The sequence below is a fragment of the Gorilla gorilla genome, chromosome 16 (genome assembly GCF_029281585.2).
Source record: "Gorilla gorilla gorilla isolate KB3781 chromosome 16, NHGRI_mGorGor1-v2.1_pri, whole genome shotgun sequence".
Taxonomy (NCBI): domain Eukaryota; kingdom Metazoa; phylum Chordata; class Mammalia; order Primates; family Hominidae; genus Gorilla; species Gorilla gorilla.
This window is the reverse complement of record NC_073240.2, coordinates 52,641,482-52,659,780: the sequence shown is the minus strand read 5'-3', so window position 1 is coordinate 52,659,780 and position 18,299 is coordinate 52,641,482. Positions and strand designations below refer to the sequence as shown.

The 18,299-nt window shown below is 40.5% G+C and overlaps 1 protein-coding gene across 1 annotated transcript in view; it reads right to left on the bottom strand.

Moving 5' to 3' along the window:
- Positions 1-18,299, bottom strand: part of TMOD3 (tropomodulin 3) — an 85,685-nt gene that overhangs the window by 21,030 nt on the left and 46,356 nt on the right. The window contains exons 4-5 of the mRNA XM_019010835.4: positions 3,087-3,209; positions 1,654-1,743 (exon numbers count right to left, since the gene is read on the bottom strand). Coding sequence (XP_018866380.2) covers positions 1,654-1,743; positions 3,087-3,209 — 213 coding nt within the window. The remainder of the gene's footprint in view (positions 1-1,653; positions 1,744-3,086; positions 3,210-18,299) is intronic.

Sequence of the window (18,299 nt, the reverse complement as noted above, 5' to 3'; positions counted from 1 at the left end):
AGGGGGATGGTCAAATTACAAAACATCGTGAAAGGAATGTTATACACATGTCTGAATGATGTAGATGTATACATATTAACTAGAAAACACGGTCGACTGCTAAGTGATACACTATATAACACGGGTTAAAATCCTTACCACTGACTTTGTGTAAAATATTGAGGTTACCCAATTATTTTAAAATGTCAGCTTTCTCACATGCAAATTAAAAATAATAATATCTATTTCATAGAACTGTTGTGAGGGCTAATAAGAGTACTCCACATCCAAGAGCTGTCTACACAACATGGCCCACAGTAAGCATTCAAAAACAGTTGGCCAGGCACAGTGGCTCATGCCTGTAATCCCAGCACTTTGGGAGGCTGAGGTGGGCAGATCACCTGAGGTCAGGAGTTCGAGACCAGCCTGGCCAACATGGCAAAACCCCATCTCTACTAAAAAAAAAAAAAAAAAAAATTAGCTGGACAAGGTGGCATGCACCTGTCAAATCCTAGATACTCAGGTGGCTAAGGCAGGAGAAGCGCTTGAACCTGAGAGGCGGAGGTTGCAGTGAGCCAAGATGGTACCACTGCACTCCAGCCTGGGTGACAGAGCAAGACTCCGTTTCCAAAAAAAAAAAAAAAAAAATAGCTAATAGAATTATTATTGAAAAATTAAGTTGCAGTAAATATTTACAGTATAATCGATTTTTTGTAAAAAAAAACAAGAGACTATGTATAATATGTATACATTAGTATAAACAGTGCAAAGTCTGGAAGGGTATATACAAAATTGTGAACAGGGTAGGTGGTGTTTGGGGAAGTAGAGGGCATGACGGCTGGAGACAGAGACACTTTTACCTCTTCCCATAAATACTTATGTACTGTTTAAATGTGCTACAAAGGCATGTATCACCTTGCTAATTTAAGAACACCCTATACATGAATTTATTTTTTGAGATAGGGTCTTGCACTGTTGCCCAGGCTTGAATGCAGTAGTGTGATCACAGCTCACTGCAGCCTCAAGCTCCTGGGCTCAAGCCATCCTCCCCTCAGCCTCCCAAGTAGCTGAGACTAGAGACATGTGCCACCATGCCCAGCTAATTTTTAAAATTTTTTAGAGATGGGGGTCTACGTTTCCAATGCTGGTCTTGAACTCCTGGACTCAAACGATCCTCCTGCCTCAGCCTCAGAAAATGAAATTACAGTCATGACCCACCACACCTGGCCCCTATAAATGAGTTTCTGAAAAGCTTTGCTTTAGGCTATATAATACTTCACATCAGACTGAAAGGTTTAGGGGCTGAATAGTTTTGTGGTATCTCCTGAATCTGATTTTATAATGTAATTTCTTTGTAAGTATTGTCATGTATTTCTTGAAAATTAGTAGTAGTGATAATAAAATGTCAACAAAACCAAGTTGGACTAGCTTTTATACTGTTTAGCATTATTTAGTGAGGTAGAGTGGTTCTTATTACATTTGCTGACCCATTAAGCACAAAATACTTAATACTCTATTTTCAATGGCTTTCTTGGTTAATACCACCAAACTGAAATGTCAGGTTTCAAGTACATATATATAACATCTAGTATGTGAATACTTAAGCTGACACAAGGCGAAAACAAAATATATTTAATAAAGGATTAGAATTCACAAAGCATTTTAAGTACTCACTTGAAAAATGTTCTTGGTCTACACCATTACTACTTCCCATTATATTACAGAACTGTGTATTCGTTATCAAATTGTGCATCCCAAGAATTGCTATAAATACAGAAAAAGAAAGTTTTTATTGTTTTAAACATGAAGAGTTTTACAACTAAAAATTTCTATCAATAATTTTAATATTCTCTGGACCTTTTCCAATAAATTACAGATCACACACCCACACAGAAGAACAAAATGATTAAAAATCACCTATAATCTCATTCTCCTCAATACTCATTATTTTCCCCCACATTTCTAAATTTACATTTCCCCACATTTCCAAATTCAGAGTTGGAGGCAGCCTAATCCTCAACATAAATCTATGCTTAGCTCCATCTAGTGGCTAAGAGAGAAAATGGAAATGATCTATTTTTGCCGTTCATTAATTTCACAAGGTTTCTAGGAACATAATATGACAAAAAGCAGATTTTTAACTTAACCTTCATATTTTAATGTGTGTTAATCTCATGTCATTAATTTACATTTGGACTGTAGTTAAGAGTAGAATACTAAAGTATTAGGTTCTCGTATGTAAGAATATGAACACCCTTCAAAAATGACACTTAGGAGGAAAAATAAATTTGGTTTTAGTTTTTGATGCTCTTTTGCACAAATAAGGCAGAAGTCAGAGGATGTCCTTGGCTCATTCCACTCTGGTGAATGTACTGTTTACAGATCTGTCAGTCTTCAGTCCCTCAACCCGTAAGACTCCTGCTGTGGCTGTGGCATCACACCTTGGCTTGTCCCTTTCCAAGGTCCTTCCCAAAGAACCATCAGTGCTACATTCAAATTTATTAGTTCTTGGGGTTATTTGGTCTGAAGAACTCCCCATGCATCACACTTTTCTATCTAGGAAAGTAGATTGTACATGGGTAGGGAGGGGAAGATACTGGTCTAGATAAGAAATTGACAATAATGAAAATAATAGAGACATTTGGAGTGTTTCATATACACTTCAGAAAAGTTGGGAAGGTGGTGAGTATAGCTCAGGACTGACTGTTTCAATCTACTTTCTCGTTACTCATCTCTCGGTCTTCTGATAAAGTAGGTCAGCGGTTGACTTTGAAGACTCTTTTTCGGTGTTCAGATAGGACAGCTTCTAGCTGAGCACCAGGTGATGAAAGATTTTTAGAAAGACTTTCAAATATCACAACATGGGAAAAGATGTCGAACAATACAATACATTTTCTTAATATAAACATTTTGCTATTGAGAGTATTTAGAGAAATGAAACTCTTTATGTCAGCTTTACCGTGTAAAATATAAAGCCAAATATGTGGTTACTGATTTAACAGTACTTGCTAGGTAAAGCAAACATTTGTATAATGTATATAGGTATGTGTTGGTATTTCCCACTCCACCCCACACTTATTCACAAATTAACTTGTTTTAGGTGATACCTGCGAGGTCACACAATTCTGTATCAGAAGCACTTGTCAAAGCTTCTTCTAATTCTGGATCAAGAGACACTTTTTCTTCTGTAAAAGTCTGTACAGGTTTCTGTTTGGGGATAAATATTTTCCCTGTAAAATAAAGCACTTTGTTAATTCCATTACTACTGCTATCAACTCATTACCATTTTATCCTTGTAACCAAAGCATGTACAACTGAACCCGAAGGAAAAGATTAACATCGACAGTAATTTTGTTTTATCTCTGACATAGATTTTTAAGTTTCCAGTGTAATATTTTGGCTGTAAAAGTTGGAAAGAAAAGGTCAACTGAGAAATTTTTCATCTGTGGAAATAAAAATGGGCTCTTTTTAGAGTAATTGCGAGTTGCTTTACAAATACTGAATCAATCAATAAATGAAGGAATAAACAAAAAACCTATAAAACTTTAAAGAGATTAAAAAAAAAAACAGAATCCAATTTCCTTTTTTTTTTTTTTGAGATGGAGTCTCACTCTGTCGCCCAGGCTGCAGTGTAGTGGCGTGATCTTGGCTCATTGCAACCTCCGCCTCCTGGGTTCAAGTGATTCTTCTGCCTCTCAGCCTCCTGAGTAGCTGGGACTACAGGCGTGCACCACCACACCCAGCTAATTTTTGTATTTTTAGTAGAGACAGGGTTTTGCCATGTTGGCCAGGCTGGTCTCAAACTCCTGACCTGAGGTGATCCACCCGCCTTGGCCTCCCAAAGTGCTAGGATTACAGATGTGAGCTACCACACCTGGCCCCAATTTCTTATTATTAAGCAACAAACTGTTATTGTCACATGGGGGATAGCAGAGACAATTATGATTCTAGAAATTCAAATTCTGATTGCAAACAAATTTCTATGTCCTGAGTGGTATTCTGAAATTTTTGGTCATTATTCCTCTAAGCCTCAATGTACACGAACAAGGTTAGCTATTAAGAAACTAGTTACTCTAGCCCTCTCCCTCTCCCTCTCTCCACGGTCTCCCTCTCCCTCTCCCTCTCTCTCCACCGTCTCCCTCTGATGCCGAGCCAAGGCTGGACTGTACTGCCGCCATCTCGGCTCACTGCACCCTCCCTGCCTGATTCTCCTGCCTCAGCCTGCCCAGTGCCTGGGAATGCGGGAGCGCGCCGCCATGCCTGACTGGTTTTTGTATTCTTTGGTGGAGACGGGGTTTCGCTGTGTTGGCCAGGCTGGTCTCCAGCTCCTGGCCGCCAGTGATCTGCCCACCTTGGCCTCCTGAGGTGCCGGGATTGCAGACGGAGTCTCGCTCACTCAGTGCTCAATGTTGCCCAGGCTGGAGAGCAGTGGCGTGATCTCGGCTCGTTACAACCTCCACCTCCCAGCCGCCTGCCTTGGCCTCCCAAAGTGCCGAGATTGCAGCCTCTGCCCAGCCGCCATCCCGTCTGGGAAGTGAGGAGCGTCTCTGCCTGGCCGCCCATCGTCTGGGATGTGAGGAGCCCCTCTGCCCAGCCGCCCAGTCTGGGAAGTGAGGAGCGCCTCTTCCCGGCTGCCATCCCGTCTGGGAACTGAGGAGCGTCTCTGCCCGACCGCCACCCCGTCTGGGAGGTGAGGAGAGTCTCTGCCCGGCCGCCCCATCTGAGAAATGAGGAGCCCCTCCGCCCGGCCAGCCGCCCCGTCTGGGAGGGAGGTGGGGGGCAGCCCCCGCCCGGCCAGCCACCCCGTTCAGGAGGTGGGGGGCAGTCCCCGGCCGGTAGCCACCCCGTCTGGGAGGTGGGGGGCGCCTCTGCCCGGCCGCCCCGTCTGGGAAGTGGGGAGCCCCTCTTCTGCCCGGCCGCCACCCCGTCTGGGAGGTGTACCCAGCAGCTCATTGAGAACAGGCCATGATGACGATGGCGGTTTTGTCGAATAGAAAAGGGGGAAATGTGGGGAAAAGAAGGAGAAATCGGATTGTTGCTGTGTCTGTGTAGAAAGAGGTGGACATTTTGTTCTGTACTGGGGGAAATTCTTCTGCCTTGGGATGCTGTTAATCTATAGCCTTGCCCACAACCCCGTGCTCTCTGAAACATGTGCTGTGTCCACTCAGGGTTAAATGGATTAAGGGCGGTGCAAGATGTGCTTTGTTAAACAGATGCTTGAAGGCAGCATGCTCGTTGAGAGTCATCACCACTCCCTAATCTCAAGTACCCAGGGACACAAACACTGCGGAAGGCCGCAGGGTCCTCTGTCTAGGAAAACCAGAGACCCTTGTTCACATGTTTGTCTGCTGACCTTCCCTCCACTATTGTCCTATGACCCTGCCAAGTCCCCCTCTCCGAGAGACACCCAAGAATGATCAATAAATACTAAAAAAAAAAAAAAAAAGAAAGAAAAGAAAAGAAATTAGTTACTCTAGAAACCTAAAGACTTTATCATATGAAAATCATGTTTATGACCGTATGTTCCATGCAAGATTGAAAATATGAAAGGAATGGAAAAATGATAATAATTATAAACTGCAGCACTAGCTGACCAAACAAGATGTACTCACACAACTTGGGTTACTAAGCTTGCATAGAACAGAATACCCAATTAAAGTTGGTTTAAACTGGTGCTTCAAAAGCTCTGATGTGCATGTTAGTCACCAGGGGATCTTATTATAAGTGTAGATGCTGATGCAGCAGGTCTGACTGGGGTCTGAGTTTCTGCATTTCTAACCAGACTTCCAGATGATGCCGATCCACAGACCACTCTTAAAGCAATAAGAGTTCAAACAACATGAAGTTTTATTATCTCACTTAATAAGCCCACAGGAAGGTGGTTCTAGGGTTGGTTTAGCAGCTCACTGTTGACATCAAGGATCCAGGTTCCTTTGTTTTTCTCTTTGGCCATTCTCAGTGTGGAGGCCTTTGTTCTTAGGCCTTCACAGTCTCAAGATGACCTTTATAGCACCAAGTATTATGTCCCCAAACAATAAAGCCAGAACAGGAAGGAGTACTTTCTCAATTGCCAACTTTTTTTTTTTTTTTTAAGGCTAGTCAAGTGAAGCAGTGGGAGTAGAGATGGAACAAAGAAATCTGTAACTGTGATCAATTAGCTGTAAACACTACTGCACTTGGACCAGCCTCAAAATTGTCAACTTTTACAAGAAATTCTGCCCTGCAGATTTTTCCTCTGGTCTATGGCCCAGCGGCAAGGGTGGCTAGGAAAGCAAGCATCTGTGAATGGTTGTTCAATGGGCAACTATAGTGTCTGTCCCAAACTGAAATCAAATAAAGTACTTCTGTATTCCCTTAATCCCCCAAATATTTCACTATAGCTACACTTAGACATTCTGCACATGTGTTTGCCTTTTGCATGCTTTTCAAGGGGATGCTCTATGTTCTGTTCATCCCTGCATCCTTGCCTAGAACACAACAGGTAATCCAATTTGCTGAATAAACAATTTGGTGATCACCTTCAGTCCAATGGCCCCATTTCATAAAGTGTAATTTAAATACATGGGCTCAAAGTCACACAGCAGAGCTAATACTAGAACACAGGTTGCCAAACTCTTAAGGCCAGGGCTTCAGTGTTTTTTCCAATTAACTGGTGGCTTACAAACTTGATTTATTTTAGCAACAGACTTCTTCCCCCAAACAAATGCCCATCGATCTTAGTATCAAATTTTGGAATTATGGTGATTAATCTTTTATTATTGGCTCACAGGTAAAGACAAATCCAAATCATTATGTCCTGATAATTCCATACTTTTCATAGTGGTTGAGATTACAATTAAAGTGGTATACATTTCAGGGGGGCATAATTTTAATTGCCATTTCAGGATAATTACATTTTCCTGAGCTCAATCTACCAGTATTTTCAACTGTGTATGGCAGTAGTTCTAAATGTTATATGCACAGTGGCTTCACTGTGAGAGCTTTAAAAAATTCTCATGTCCAAGCCCCACTCCAGAGATGCTGGTTTAGTTAATCTTGTATGCTGCATGGGCAGCTGAATTTTTTAAAGCTCTCCAGGGATTCTGATGCATAGCAGCCAAGGTTGACAGCAACTGGATTATGGTATTCACTGACTAAACAAAACTATACAAGCTACTTGCCACAAAAAATGATCAGTATGTGAGCTAATATGTATGTCAAATTTAATTTAGCTATTCCACACTGTGTACATGTAAAAAAAAGTTATACACTATAAACAACACAATTTTTACTTGCTAACTAAAAAAAAACTAAACAAGCTATCAAATAGCTGCCCATGTCTTATTTGAGGGACCGATGGAATCTAAAGCATCATAAAAATCTAAGATGCTTATTTTTTTATAATCCTTATCCACATTCCTTAAGAGGCATTATTCGTATCTAATTTCCCCCCATATATAAATTTTTGCTAATGCTTACAAATACAAAATGAATCTCAGCAGAAAAATCAATAAGGCAAAACAAAACTTCCAAGGACCTAGAAAAATTTTTCTGTCATATAGAATTTTGCTTGATTTCATAGAGTTCTGACATAGCTTGGCACCTCTTCTGGCATTCCTCTTTATATAATTTTTCTGTATGTAGAGATTTTTGCTATAGAGGTATTTAGCTTGTACAATATTGTATTTTTTAAAATACAAAAAGTAATTACTTCATATTTTCTTCCAGGTTAGTTGAACACTAATACACTGTAATAAGTTATCTTTTAATGCATATATACAAAGCTTAGTTATAGAAAAGTGGAAGTAAGGAAATTAATTTTGTAAGAAGGGATAAACTAGGAAGGACCTAAGTTTAGCATTACGAATACAGAACTTAAGGGGCTCTCAGCAAATTAATTTATAGATTTATACAATCCCTTTCAAAATCTCAGTTTTTTTTTTTATAGAAGGTGACAAGCTGATCCTAAAATTCACATGGAAACCCAGAATAGCCAAGAACACAGTTGTAAGACTTGCACTTCCCAATGTTAAAATTTAATGCAAAGCTACTATAATCAAAACGGTGTTGGTGGACTAGAAAGACATTTAGATCAATAGAATATAACCAAAAATCCAGAAATAAACCCTTATACTTATGGTCAACTGATTTTTCTACAGGAATACCAAAACAATTCAATGGAGAAAGAACAGTGTTTCAACAAATGGTACTACGACAACTGCACAATCACATGCAAAGTTTTTTGTTTTTGGTTTTTTTCTTTTGAGACAGTCTCTCACTCGGTCACCCAGGCTGGAGTGCAGTGGTACAATCTCAGCTCCATGCAACCTCTGCCTCCTGGGTTCAAGCGATTCTTGTACCTCAGCCTCCCAAGTAGCTGGGACTACTAGTAGACGGGGTTTTGCCATGTTGGTCAGGCTGGTCTTAAACTCCTGACCTCAAGTGATCCACCTGCCTCGGCCTCCCAAAGTGCTGGGATTACAGGTGTGAGCCACCACTCCTGGCCCTCATATGCAAAGCTGAATCCTTACCTCACATCATACTCAAAATAGATTATAAACCTAAATAGGCTGGGCATGGTGACTCACGCCTGTAATCCCAGCACGTTGGGAGGTGGAGGTGGATGGATCACCTGAGGTTAGGAGATCGAGACCAGCCTGGCCAACAAGGTGACACCACGCCTCTAATAAAAATACAAAAATTAGCCTGTTGTGGTGGCATATGCCTGTAATCCCAGCTACTCGGGAGGCTGAGGCAGGAGAATCGCTTGAACCTGGGAGGCGGAGGTTGCAGTGAGCTGAGATTGCGCCACTGTACTCCAGCCTGGGCGACAGAGCAAGACTCCATCTCAAAATAAATAAATAAAATAAAAACAAAACCCTAAATGTATGGGCTAAACTATAAAACTCTTAGGAAAAAACATAAGATTATATCTTCTTGGGAGGCCAAGGTAGGCGGATCACCTAAGGTCAGGAGTTCGAGGCCAGCCTGACCAACATGGAGAAACCCCGTCTCTACCAGAAATACAAAAAAATTAGCTGGGCATGGTGGTGCATGCCTGTAATCCCAGCTACTCGGGAGTCTGAGGCAGGAGAATCGCTTGAACCCAGGAGGGGGAGGTTGCAGTGAGCGGAGATTGTGCCATTGCACTCCAGCCCGGGCAACAAGAGCAAAAACTCTGTCTCAAAAAAAAAAAAAAAAAAAAGAAAGAAAGAAAGAAAGATTGTATCTCTGTGACCTTGAATTAGGCAATGGTTTTTAGATATGACACCAAAAGTGTAAGTAACAAAAGAAACACAGATAAACTGTACTACATCAAAATTAAAAACTTTTGTGGGGCAAACTATACCATCAAGAAAGTGAAAAGACAATCTGCTGAATAGGAAAAACATTTTTGAGCCATATATCTGGCAAGAAATTTTTATCCAGAATATATAAGGAATGCTTGCCAATCAATAATAAAAGGACAACCCAGTTTAAAAGTAAGCGAAGATTTGAAGAGACATTTCTACAAAGAATATGTATAGCTGGGCATGGTGGTGCACATTTGTAATCTCAGCTACTCGGCCAGTTGACGTAGGAGGATTGTTTGAGCCCAGAAGTTCGAGTCCAGCCTGGGCTGCATAGCAAGATTCCATTTCCAAAAAGCAAACAAATATACAGTAGTCTAACAATACATGAAAAAATACTCAGTATCATTAGTTATTAGGGAAATGCAAATCAAAACCACAATGTGATATTACTTCACACCCACTAAGATGGCTACAATAAAACAGACAAGTGTTGGCAAGCATGTGGATAAATTTCAACCCTGGTACATTACTGGTGAGAAGGTACAATACTGCAGCCACTTTGGAAAACAGTTTGGCAGTTTCTCAATTTGTTAAAAAATAGTTACCTTATGATCCAGCAATTCTATCAGGCACATACCCATGAGAAATAAAAACATATGTCTATATAACAACTTGTATAAAAATGTTCATAGCAGCATATTCACAACAGCTAAAAAGTGGCAACAACCCACATGTCCATTAACTGAGAAACAGATAAACAAAATGTGGTATCCACAATAAAATATTATTCAGCCATAAAAAAGAATGAAGTATTGACACACACTGTAACAAGATGAAACTCCAAAACCTTATGCTAAGTGAAAGAAGCCAACCACAAATACATATTGTATGATTCTGTTTATAAGAAATATCTAGACTAGGCAAATCCAGAAAGAAAGAAAGTTGCTTAGTGGTTGTCAAGGGCTAGGGAATGGAATGGGGATGAAGGCTTACTGCTAACGTCCACAGGGTTTCTTTCTGGGGTTCCAAAAACGTTCTAAACTTAAGATTGTGGTGATGGTTGCATAATTCTATCAATGTACTAATGAATATTGAATTACATGCCTTAAATTGATAAATTTTATGATATGGGAATTATATCACCTTTACTAATAAAGATGTTTACAAAAACCACTAAGGAGCTGACTTATTAGTATGGGTTTTTTGGTCTTCAGTAAATTTATATTTGGTTCCCTGAAATGTGAAGATTAAAAAAAGATAATTTTCTGAGACAAATTGAGCCAGATACAGTATATTTGTACTTCTTAATCAAAATCAGCTGTTTCCCGAGAAACATGTAAGTAGCAAACTGCTGGAATAATTTCATATGACATAAAATACCTTTCTAAACATGTATTAATTTAAATTAGTCTTATATCAACATCAATTAGATTTTAAAATCTTAGTGACTATGAGATGTTGTTAAATTCAATAGATCTCCCTTATAATGGTTAGTTTGGTTTGTGCTCTCAATGTCTTGCAGGATGACAAACATAATAGACACACATTAATTCCTTATTCTTGTTGCTCCTAGAATTTCTTCTGCGTGCGTGTGTGTGTGTGTGTGTGTGTGTGTGAGAGAGAGAGAGAGAGAGAGAGACAGAGATTGCCAAAACAAACTAGCAACCTAGGAAGACTAAACAGAGAGAGAGAGAGAGAAAGAGATTGCCAAAACAAACTAGCAACCTAGGAAGACTAAAGACCACATAGTCCCAAGTATCTCTGTCAGTGTTCCTTAAACTCAGAGAATGAAGACTGGTTAGTCATGAGTATTTTTGAAAAAGCTCCAAAGGTGATTCTAATTCTTACTCATTTAGGTTGGTAAACCACTAATCTGTATAATATCAGTCCCTAAAAGATGAAGATGAGTTATCCTGAGTTGATCTAATTTTTTCTTCTGCTTGAAATATGGTCAAAAATAAAAAATCCAGATTTATGACTTTTACTACTTCCATTTTTTAAAATAACATAATGTCTGAGAAAACATTTTTACCTTTCAGTAGACAGCATTCTATCTAAATGACTGTAATTTCCTTATTTAAGATAGCAAAATCCAAAACTCAAATTTTTAAAAATTGAAATTATAATTCTTTACCTAGTAGGAAACTATAAACAATGATGAGATCAGAAAAAAAAACTCTCGGATAAGTATGAAATGATACATCCGCCACCCCCAAGTTACACAAAACAAACAAAAATAAGGCTGACCCTTGGTTGCTAAGAGTGTTGAAACAGTTTAGCAATGTTTCTGCAACTACAAAACAGCAGCTAAGGAAATGGAAGACATTGAGATAAGAATTCATATAACAGTAATTTAAATGTATGGCACTTATCCAAACCCATGTGTATTCCAAGAAAAAGGAAATATCCTGTGCCAAGATCCTTGTTATTGTCACAAAATCAGTAAGAAATACTGTGATCCATGTTAACAATTCCATTGCCAGGACCTTTCTTTACTAGTCCTTGTCTCTTTTGCTCTGATACCAAGTTACAGCTGCAACAAATGTTAAGAATTATCTTAGTCATAGCTCCCACCCTTGCTGAGTATATAAAAAATATAATAACAAGAAACAGAGATGGCTCTTGGTTACTTCATTCCTACAGAGTTGAAAGGCCCTAGCTAACTTTACTGTTTGTTTATAAACTGCCTTGTTCCAGAAAAGATTGAAGGACACTACTCCACTATAATCTCCAAGAGGCTTTGTGATATGTTGTTTGACAAGCAGCACAAAAACCTCAAACCAATCAAACTAAAGAATGAGGGGACACAGCCTAGAAAGACGTTTTTGTTTTGATCCAATGATACACACAACACCTGCTTCATGCTGCAACATGGTCACCAATAAATGCTTAGTTAACAAATGTTTAGTGAGTTTGTATATACTAGACAATGAACTAGAAAGACGCCATAAGGAAAACAAAACAAGAGATCCTTCACTTTTGGGAGTTAATACTTTAACAGGGAAATAGAACAGCAACTGAATCCTATTCTGGAGGTTCCTATGTCAAGATGGGGTAATAAGGACAGAGTTTACCCACATGCCTGAAACAATTAAAATCGACAAAATATATGAAACAAGTTTTATAAACACACACACACACACACACACACACACACACACACACACACATACATACATACATATATATATATATATTTTTTTTTTTTTTTTTTTAAAGAGATGGTTCTTGTTATGTTGGCCAGGTTGGTCTTGAACTCTTTGGCCTCAAGCAATCCTCCTGCCTCAGCCTCCCAAAGGGCTCGGATTACAGGCATCAGTTACCATACCTGGCCAGAAACAACAGTTTTCAAGACGCTGGCCATCAAGCAACAAAGGACAGTGATCCCTATGATATGGGAAAAACAGAGGTGAGCCCTGTGATTACCTAGCTTATTGTCTGGAGAAAGGTTCCAGGCTGCAGATCAGGGAGCAGAAATTCAGGCAGAGCCTGGTGAATGCTGAGCTGCAGACACAGCTGAGGTCCAAAAAAACCAAGGCAGCCAGTGTTTGAAGGACAGGCAACCAGAAAGGAGGGAGCTGCACAGAGAGGGAGCCCAGGAGTTGTACAGAGGGTCACACTGAGTGTTCAGCATAGCACCGACTGGTACATGTATGTGAGGAACTACCTTGAACCAAGGGAAAAAAAAAAACTTCTGAAAGCTTAGAGGTAATAATGCCCATGTTCATGCAGAGCTGGGAATAGAACCTGTTCCCACCAGCCAGACTGGAAAAACTCACAATTCACAAGGCTCACAATTGAGTAGGGAACTCAGAAGGGTCTTGCCTCAGTATTGGGGAAATAATTAGCCCTAGACTGAACACTGCTCTAGTCCCACCTAACAAATCTTTTTTTTTTTTTTTTTTTTTTTTAAGACAGAGTTTTGCTCTCATTGCCCAGGCTAGAGTGCAGTGGTGCAATCTCGGCTCACTGCAACCTTCATCTTCCGGTTTCAAGAGATTCTCCTGTCTCAGCCTCCCTAGTAGCTGGGATTACAGGTGCCCGCCACCACACCCCGCTAATTTTTTTGTATTTTTAGTAGAGACGGGGTTTCACCATGTTGGTCAGGCTGGTATCGAACTGCTGACCTCGTGATCCACCCGCCTCGGCCTCCCAAAGTGTTGGGATTACAGGCGTGAGCCACCGCGCCTGGCCCACCTAACAAATCTTAAAAGCAAGACTCTAAAGAATCAAACTGTTTCCAAGTAACTTAATTGCACCCCTGAATGAAACTCAAGAATATTTATAGGTATATCAATACATCCAGCACTGGAAAGTTAATATGTTTGATACCTAATAAACAATTACAAACATGCAAAGAAACAGGAAAATTTGATCCAGAAGAAGAAAAAAAATCGGTCTATCAAAATTGACTTAACAATGATAGATGATAAAATTGGCAAGTAAGGACATTAAAAATTACTATAATTATATTATATATGTTCAAAAAGTGAAGTAGAGGCATAGAAGACTTTTTCTTTATTTTTTTTGAGACAGAGTCTCGCTCTGATGCCCAGGGTGGAGCACAGTGGCATGAGCATGGATCACTGCAGCAATGAACTCGTAGGCTCAAGCCATCCTCCCACCTCAGCCTCCGGAGTAACTGGAACTACAGGCATACACCACCGCATCCAGCTAACTTTTTTTCATTTTTAGTAGAGGCACGGTCTCACTGTGTTGCCCAAGCTGGTCTGCAACTCCTGACCTCAAGTGATCCTCCCACAGTGCCGCAATTACAGGTGTGAGCCATCATGCCTGGCCGGAAGATTTTTTTTAAAAAAAAAGCTCTGGGGCCGGGTGCGGTGGCTCACGCCTGTAATCCTAGCACTTTGGGAGGCTGAGGCAGGTGGATCACGAGGTCAGGAGATCGAGACCATCCTGGCTTACACGGTGAAACCCCGTCTCTACTAAAAATACAAAAAATTAGCCGGGCGAGGTGGCAGGCACCTGTGGTCCCAGCTACTCGGGAGGCTGAGGCAGGAGAATGGCGTGAACCCGGGGGGTGGAGCCTGCAGTGAGCCGAGATCACGCCACTGCACTCCAGCCTAGGAAACAGAGCGAGACTCCATCTCAAAAAAAAAAAGCACTGGGTGCACTGTCTCACACCTGTAATCCCAGGTACTCAGGGGGCTGAGGTGGGTGGGAGGATTGCTTGAGGCCAAGCATTTGAGAACAACATAGCAAGACCCGCCTCTAAAAAGAATTTTAAAAATTAGCCAGGTGTGGTAGCACATGTCTGTAGTCTCAACTACTTAGGAGGGTGAGGCAGAAGAATCACCTGAGCCCAAGATTTTGAGGCTGCAGTGAGCTGTGATCATGCCACCGCTCTCCAGTCTGGACAAAAGAGCAAGACCCTGTCTCTTACAAACAACAACAACATCAAAGAACAGACAGGACAAATAGAAAAGATATACCATGACAACTAATCAAAAGAAAGAAAGATAGGCTCTGTTAACATCAGGCAAAGTAGGTTTTATAGCAAAGAATATTACCAGAGATAAAGGTCATTTCATTATAACAAAAGGGACAATTCATCAAGGGGACATAACAATCCTAAAAACAAGTAGCAACAAAGCCTCAGAGTACAACATTCTGAAACAACTAAAAGCAGTACTTTAGGCCGGGCACGGTGACTCACACCTGTAATCCCAGCACTTTGGGAGGCCAAGGTGGGTGGATCACGAGGTCAGGAGATGGAGAACATCCTGGCTAACACGGTGAAACCCTGTCTCTACTAAAAGTACAAAAAAAAATTAGCTGGGCATGGTGGCGGCTGCCTGTAGTCCCAGTTACTTGGGAGGCTGAGGCAGGTGAATGGCGTGAACCCACGAGGCGGAACTTGCAGTGAACCGAGATCGCGCCACTGCATTCCAGCCTGGGTGACAGAGCAAGACTCTGTCTCAGAAAAAAAAAAAAAAAAAGGCAGTACTTTATGGTATGTAAATCATATGGAGAAATGCTGGAGGAAAGGAACTATCCAGAGTGGGTGTAGTTATCCAGGAAATGTTCCCCATGAAACTGGTTAACATGAGTAACAAGCCATCCATCTGGCTAACTCCTCACCCCAAAGGAGTTAACAGTGAATCACTCAAATGATATTGCATGACCGGTCTGAAAAGGAGATGCCAGCATCTGCATGACTAATGTAAATAGCCCATTTCAAATATCAGCTTCAGTGCCCGGGAAGACCACTTTTCAGAGATCTACAAGGGACATTTAGGATTCATACAATATGATTACAAAAATAAAAGCCAGTTTTTACCTTTGGACTTAGCGGAAACCAATTGCCCAGTGGTGGTTATGTAATCCTCTTGATGTAGGCAGGTTTATAATCATGATCTTTCTGGTTTACTAAGGGATCAGGTCTGTCTTTCCTCCAAAGAAATCACATACTCAGAAAGGTGAGAAAGAGGAGGTTTTCTGGAAAGCTAACATAACTGTGAATAAATAACTTGGACAGCATATGGGAAGTCCTTAGTTTAAGGCAACTGGGTTAAATTTACCTTTAGAAAAGCAGGGAGGGGCATGTGGAATTCTTGGGAAAGAACACAAGGGCATTCCATTCTCAGGATAGGAAAAGAGAAAACAACAACCAAAAAGCATAAATGGCTGTACCCCAAGGCCCAGCAGGAAGAAAAGGAGTGCGGTGCAAGGCAGGGAGGAGCCCATACCGGGTGAGTCAGCAGCTCAAACAGAATCAGAATGCACATCTCTGCATAGGATATAAGGTGCAGCCATGGCTCTGGTCCATCCGTGAAGTAACACAGGGAAAAAAAATTCTTAGTCTAGGTAAGGGCGGAGCATGATACCAGCAATAGAGAGGAGGAGTCCCCAGTAAAACAAAACAAAATGACAGGTAGTAAAAAATACTGAAGACTGGGACACAGTATTTCTTCAAGTGATAAATTCATGGCAAGGTTCTATGCCTTATCTATCTTTGAGACAGAATATGCATGCTGTGTAAAAATATGATGAGAACTAATAATCAGCACTGAGAATTTTCACCATTCTCCAAACGAGAATGAGCTGGATGAATACTCTCTTTCACTCCTGTGCTGGCCTATGTCTCAGTTATACATTCTGCAAAATTTTAAGGAGGAAGAGGTAAAAAGTAAAATATTCACCAGTATAGGACAAAATACTCCCCTAAATGCATGTAAGACATAAGGCCTTGAGCTTCACTTAATTAGGATTACTTTCTTCTTTTCATATATTGACATATGCTTTCAATTCTGTAAAACATATAATCATTTCACAAATCATGAGGTGAAATTATTAATGGATTTACATATAATAACTCTTAAGTGTCCTTAGTCTATCAGGTTTCTAAAAAACATTTTTTAGCAATCTAGAAAATAAAATTTGGCATGAATATTTACTTTTATATTGGTCAAAAGGAAAAACCCTAAAATGTGAAATTTTTGGTTTTATGAGGATTCCCTCCTGTCCTGGCCAGTTATGTGTAATTCTGGCTCCAGAAACAGAGTCTGCCTTTAAGTGAAAAAATAAGAAGTATAATTAATTGTCAGTCTCAGAATATAAGAAAATAGTCTAATGACTAGGTAAGTAATCCTTTTAGTGGTTCCCAAGTTTTTGCTTTTGAAAAAATTAAGCAGTCGGCCAGGTGCAGTGGCTCCACCTGTAATCCCAGCACTTTGGGAGGCCAAGGCAGACAGATCACCTGAGGTCAGGAGTTCGAGACCAGCCTGACCAACATGGCGAAACCCCGTCTCTACTAAAAATACAAAAATTAGCCAGGTGTGGTGGCAGGCCACTGCACTCCGGTCTGGGTAACAGAGTAAGATTCCATCTCCAAAAAAAAAAAAATTAAGCAGTCATCTGATAGATCCTTTAAAATAATTAATTTACAATGAGAGCTCACTATGTGATTTTGGCATATGACTTGGAAAGAGTTCAAAGAACTGAATGACACTGCTACAACATTCCCTGCTCAGAAGGCTAATATTGCCATTAGGTACTGCACCCTGAGGCCAGTCATCTTTGAATGAAAAAATCATTTAGAGACCAAGAGAACATCTTATGGATTCTAACTAATCTAAATGTACCAAAAAAGTAAAATGCCTTTGTTTCTCAATAGAGGTAGGTTTGCAAACTTTTATGAAGAACGAGGAAAACCTCTATTGCCTGGGAAAGCATCCTCAATCTGAAAGTCTATCTCCACTAAAATAAGCTATTAAGTAAAAAATCTGAGACTCAACCCAGGTGTTCAGGGCAGAGTCACAGGAGAGCTATCTTTAAAAAACAAGCTTCTGGATTTCTGGAGCTACAGAGATTAACATTTAGGTTGATGGGAAGTATTCTAATAAGACATAGATGAATTACTCTGAGGACCTTCTGGAATGTGATCAGGATCCTGGAGATGAGATGAAGAGAAAGGAAGGCATATTCGTGACTAAGGATAACTAAAGCTAACTGCTTTAAAGATGAGAGTCTAGGGTGGATTTCAGAACACTACAGGTGGCTTTTTGCTATATTTCAAAGCAGAGCTTTACAGCCAAAGTTGCTTGATTGTTGAAGAGGAATTTGCCCTCCTTCAGGTCCATGGTACTGTGACATGGCTTATAAGGCTTGATTCTACCACATCTGATAGTATGTGCTTCCATCAGATAGATTAATGAAACTCACAAATTCATCCCATGGTTGTTCTGGACCGCTCCTCCATGACAGAGAATGAAAATCTCTTGTTCGGTAATCATCTCCCATATGATCCTTTGCAGTGATTTCAGTGTACCCATTAATAAATCTGGTCCTCAGGTGGGTGTGGGGGCATATGCCTGTAGTCCTAGCTACTCTAGAGGCTAAGGTGGAAGAATCGCTTGAGCCCAGGAGTCCCAGGTTGCAGTGCCACTGCATTCCAGCCTGGGCAACAAGAGAGTGAGTCCTCATCTCTAAAAACCAAACCAAAAAAAAAAAAAAACAAATTTGGTCCTCACAAAAAATATACGACATAGGCATGCCAGATGCCCGGAATGTATGTTTCCATCGATA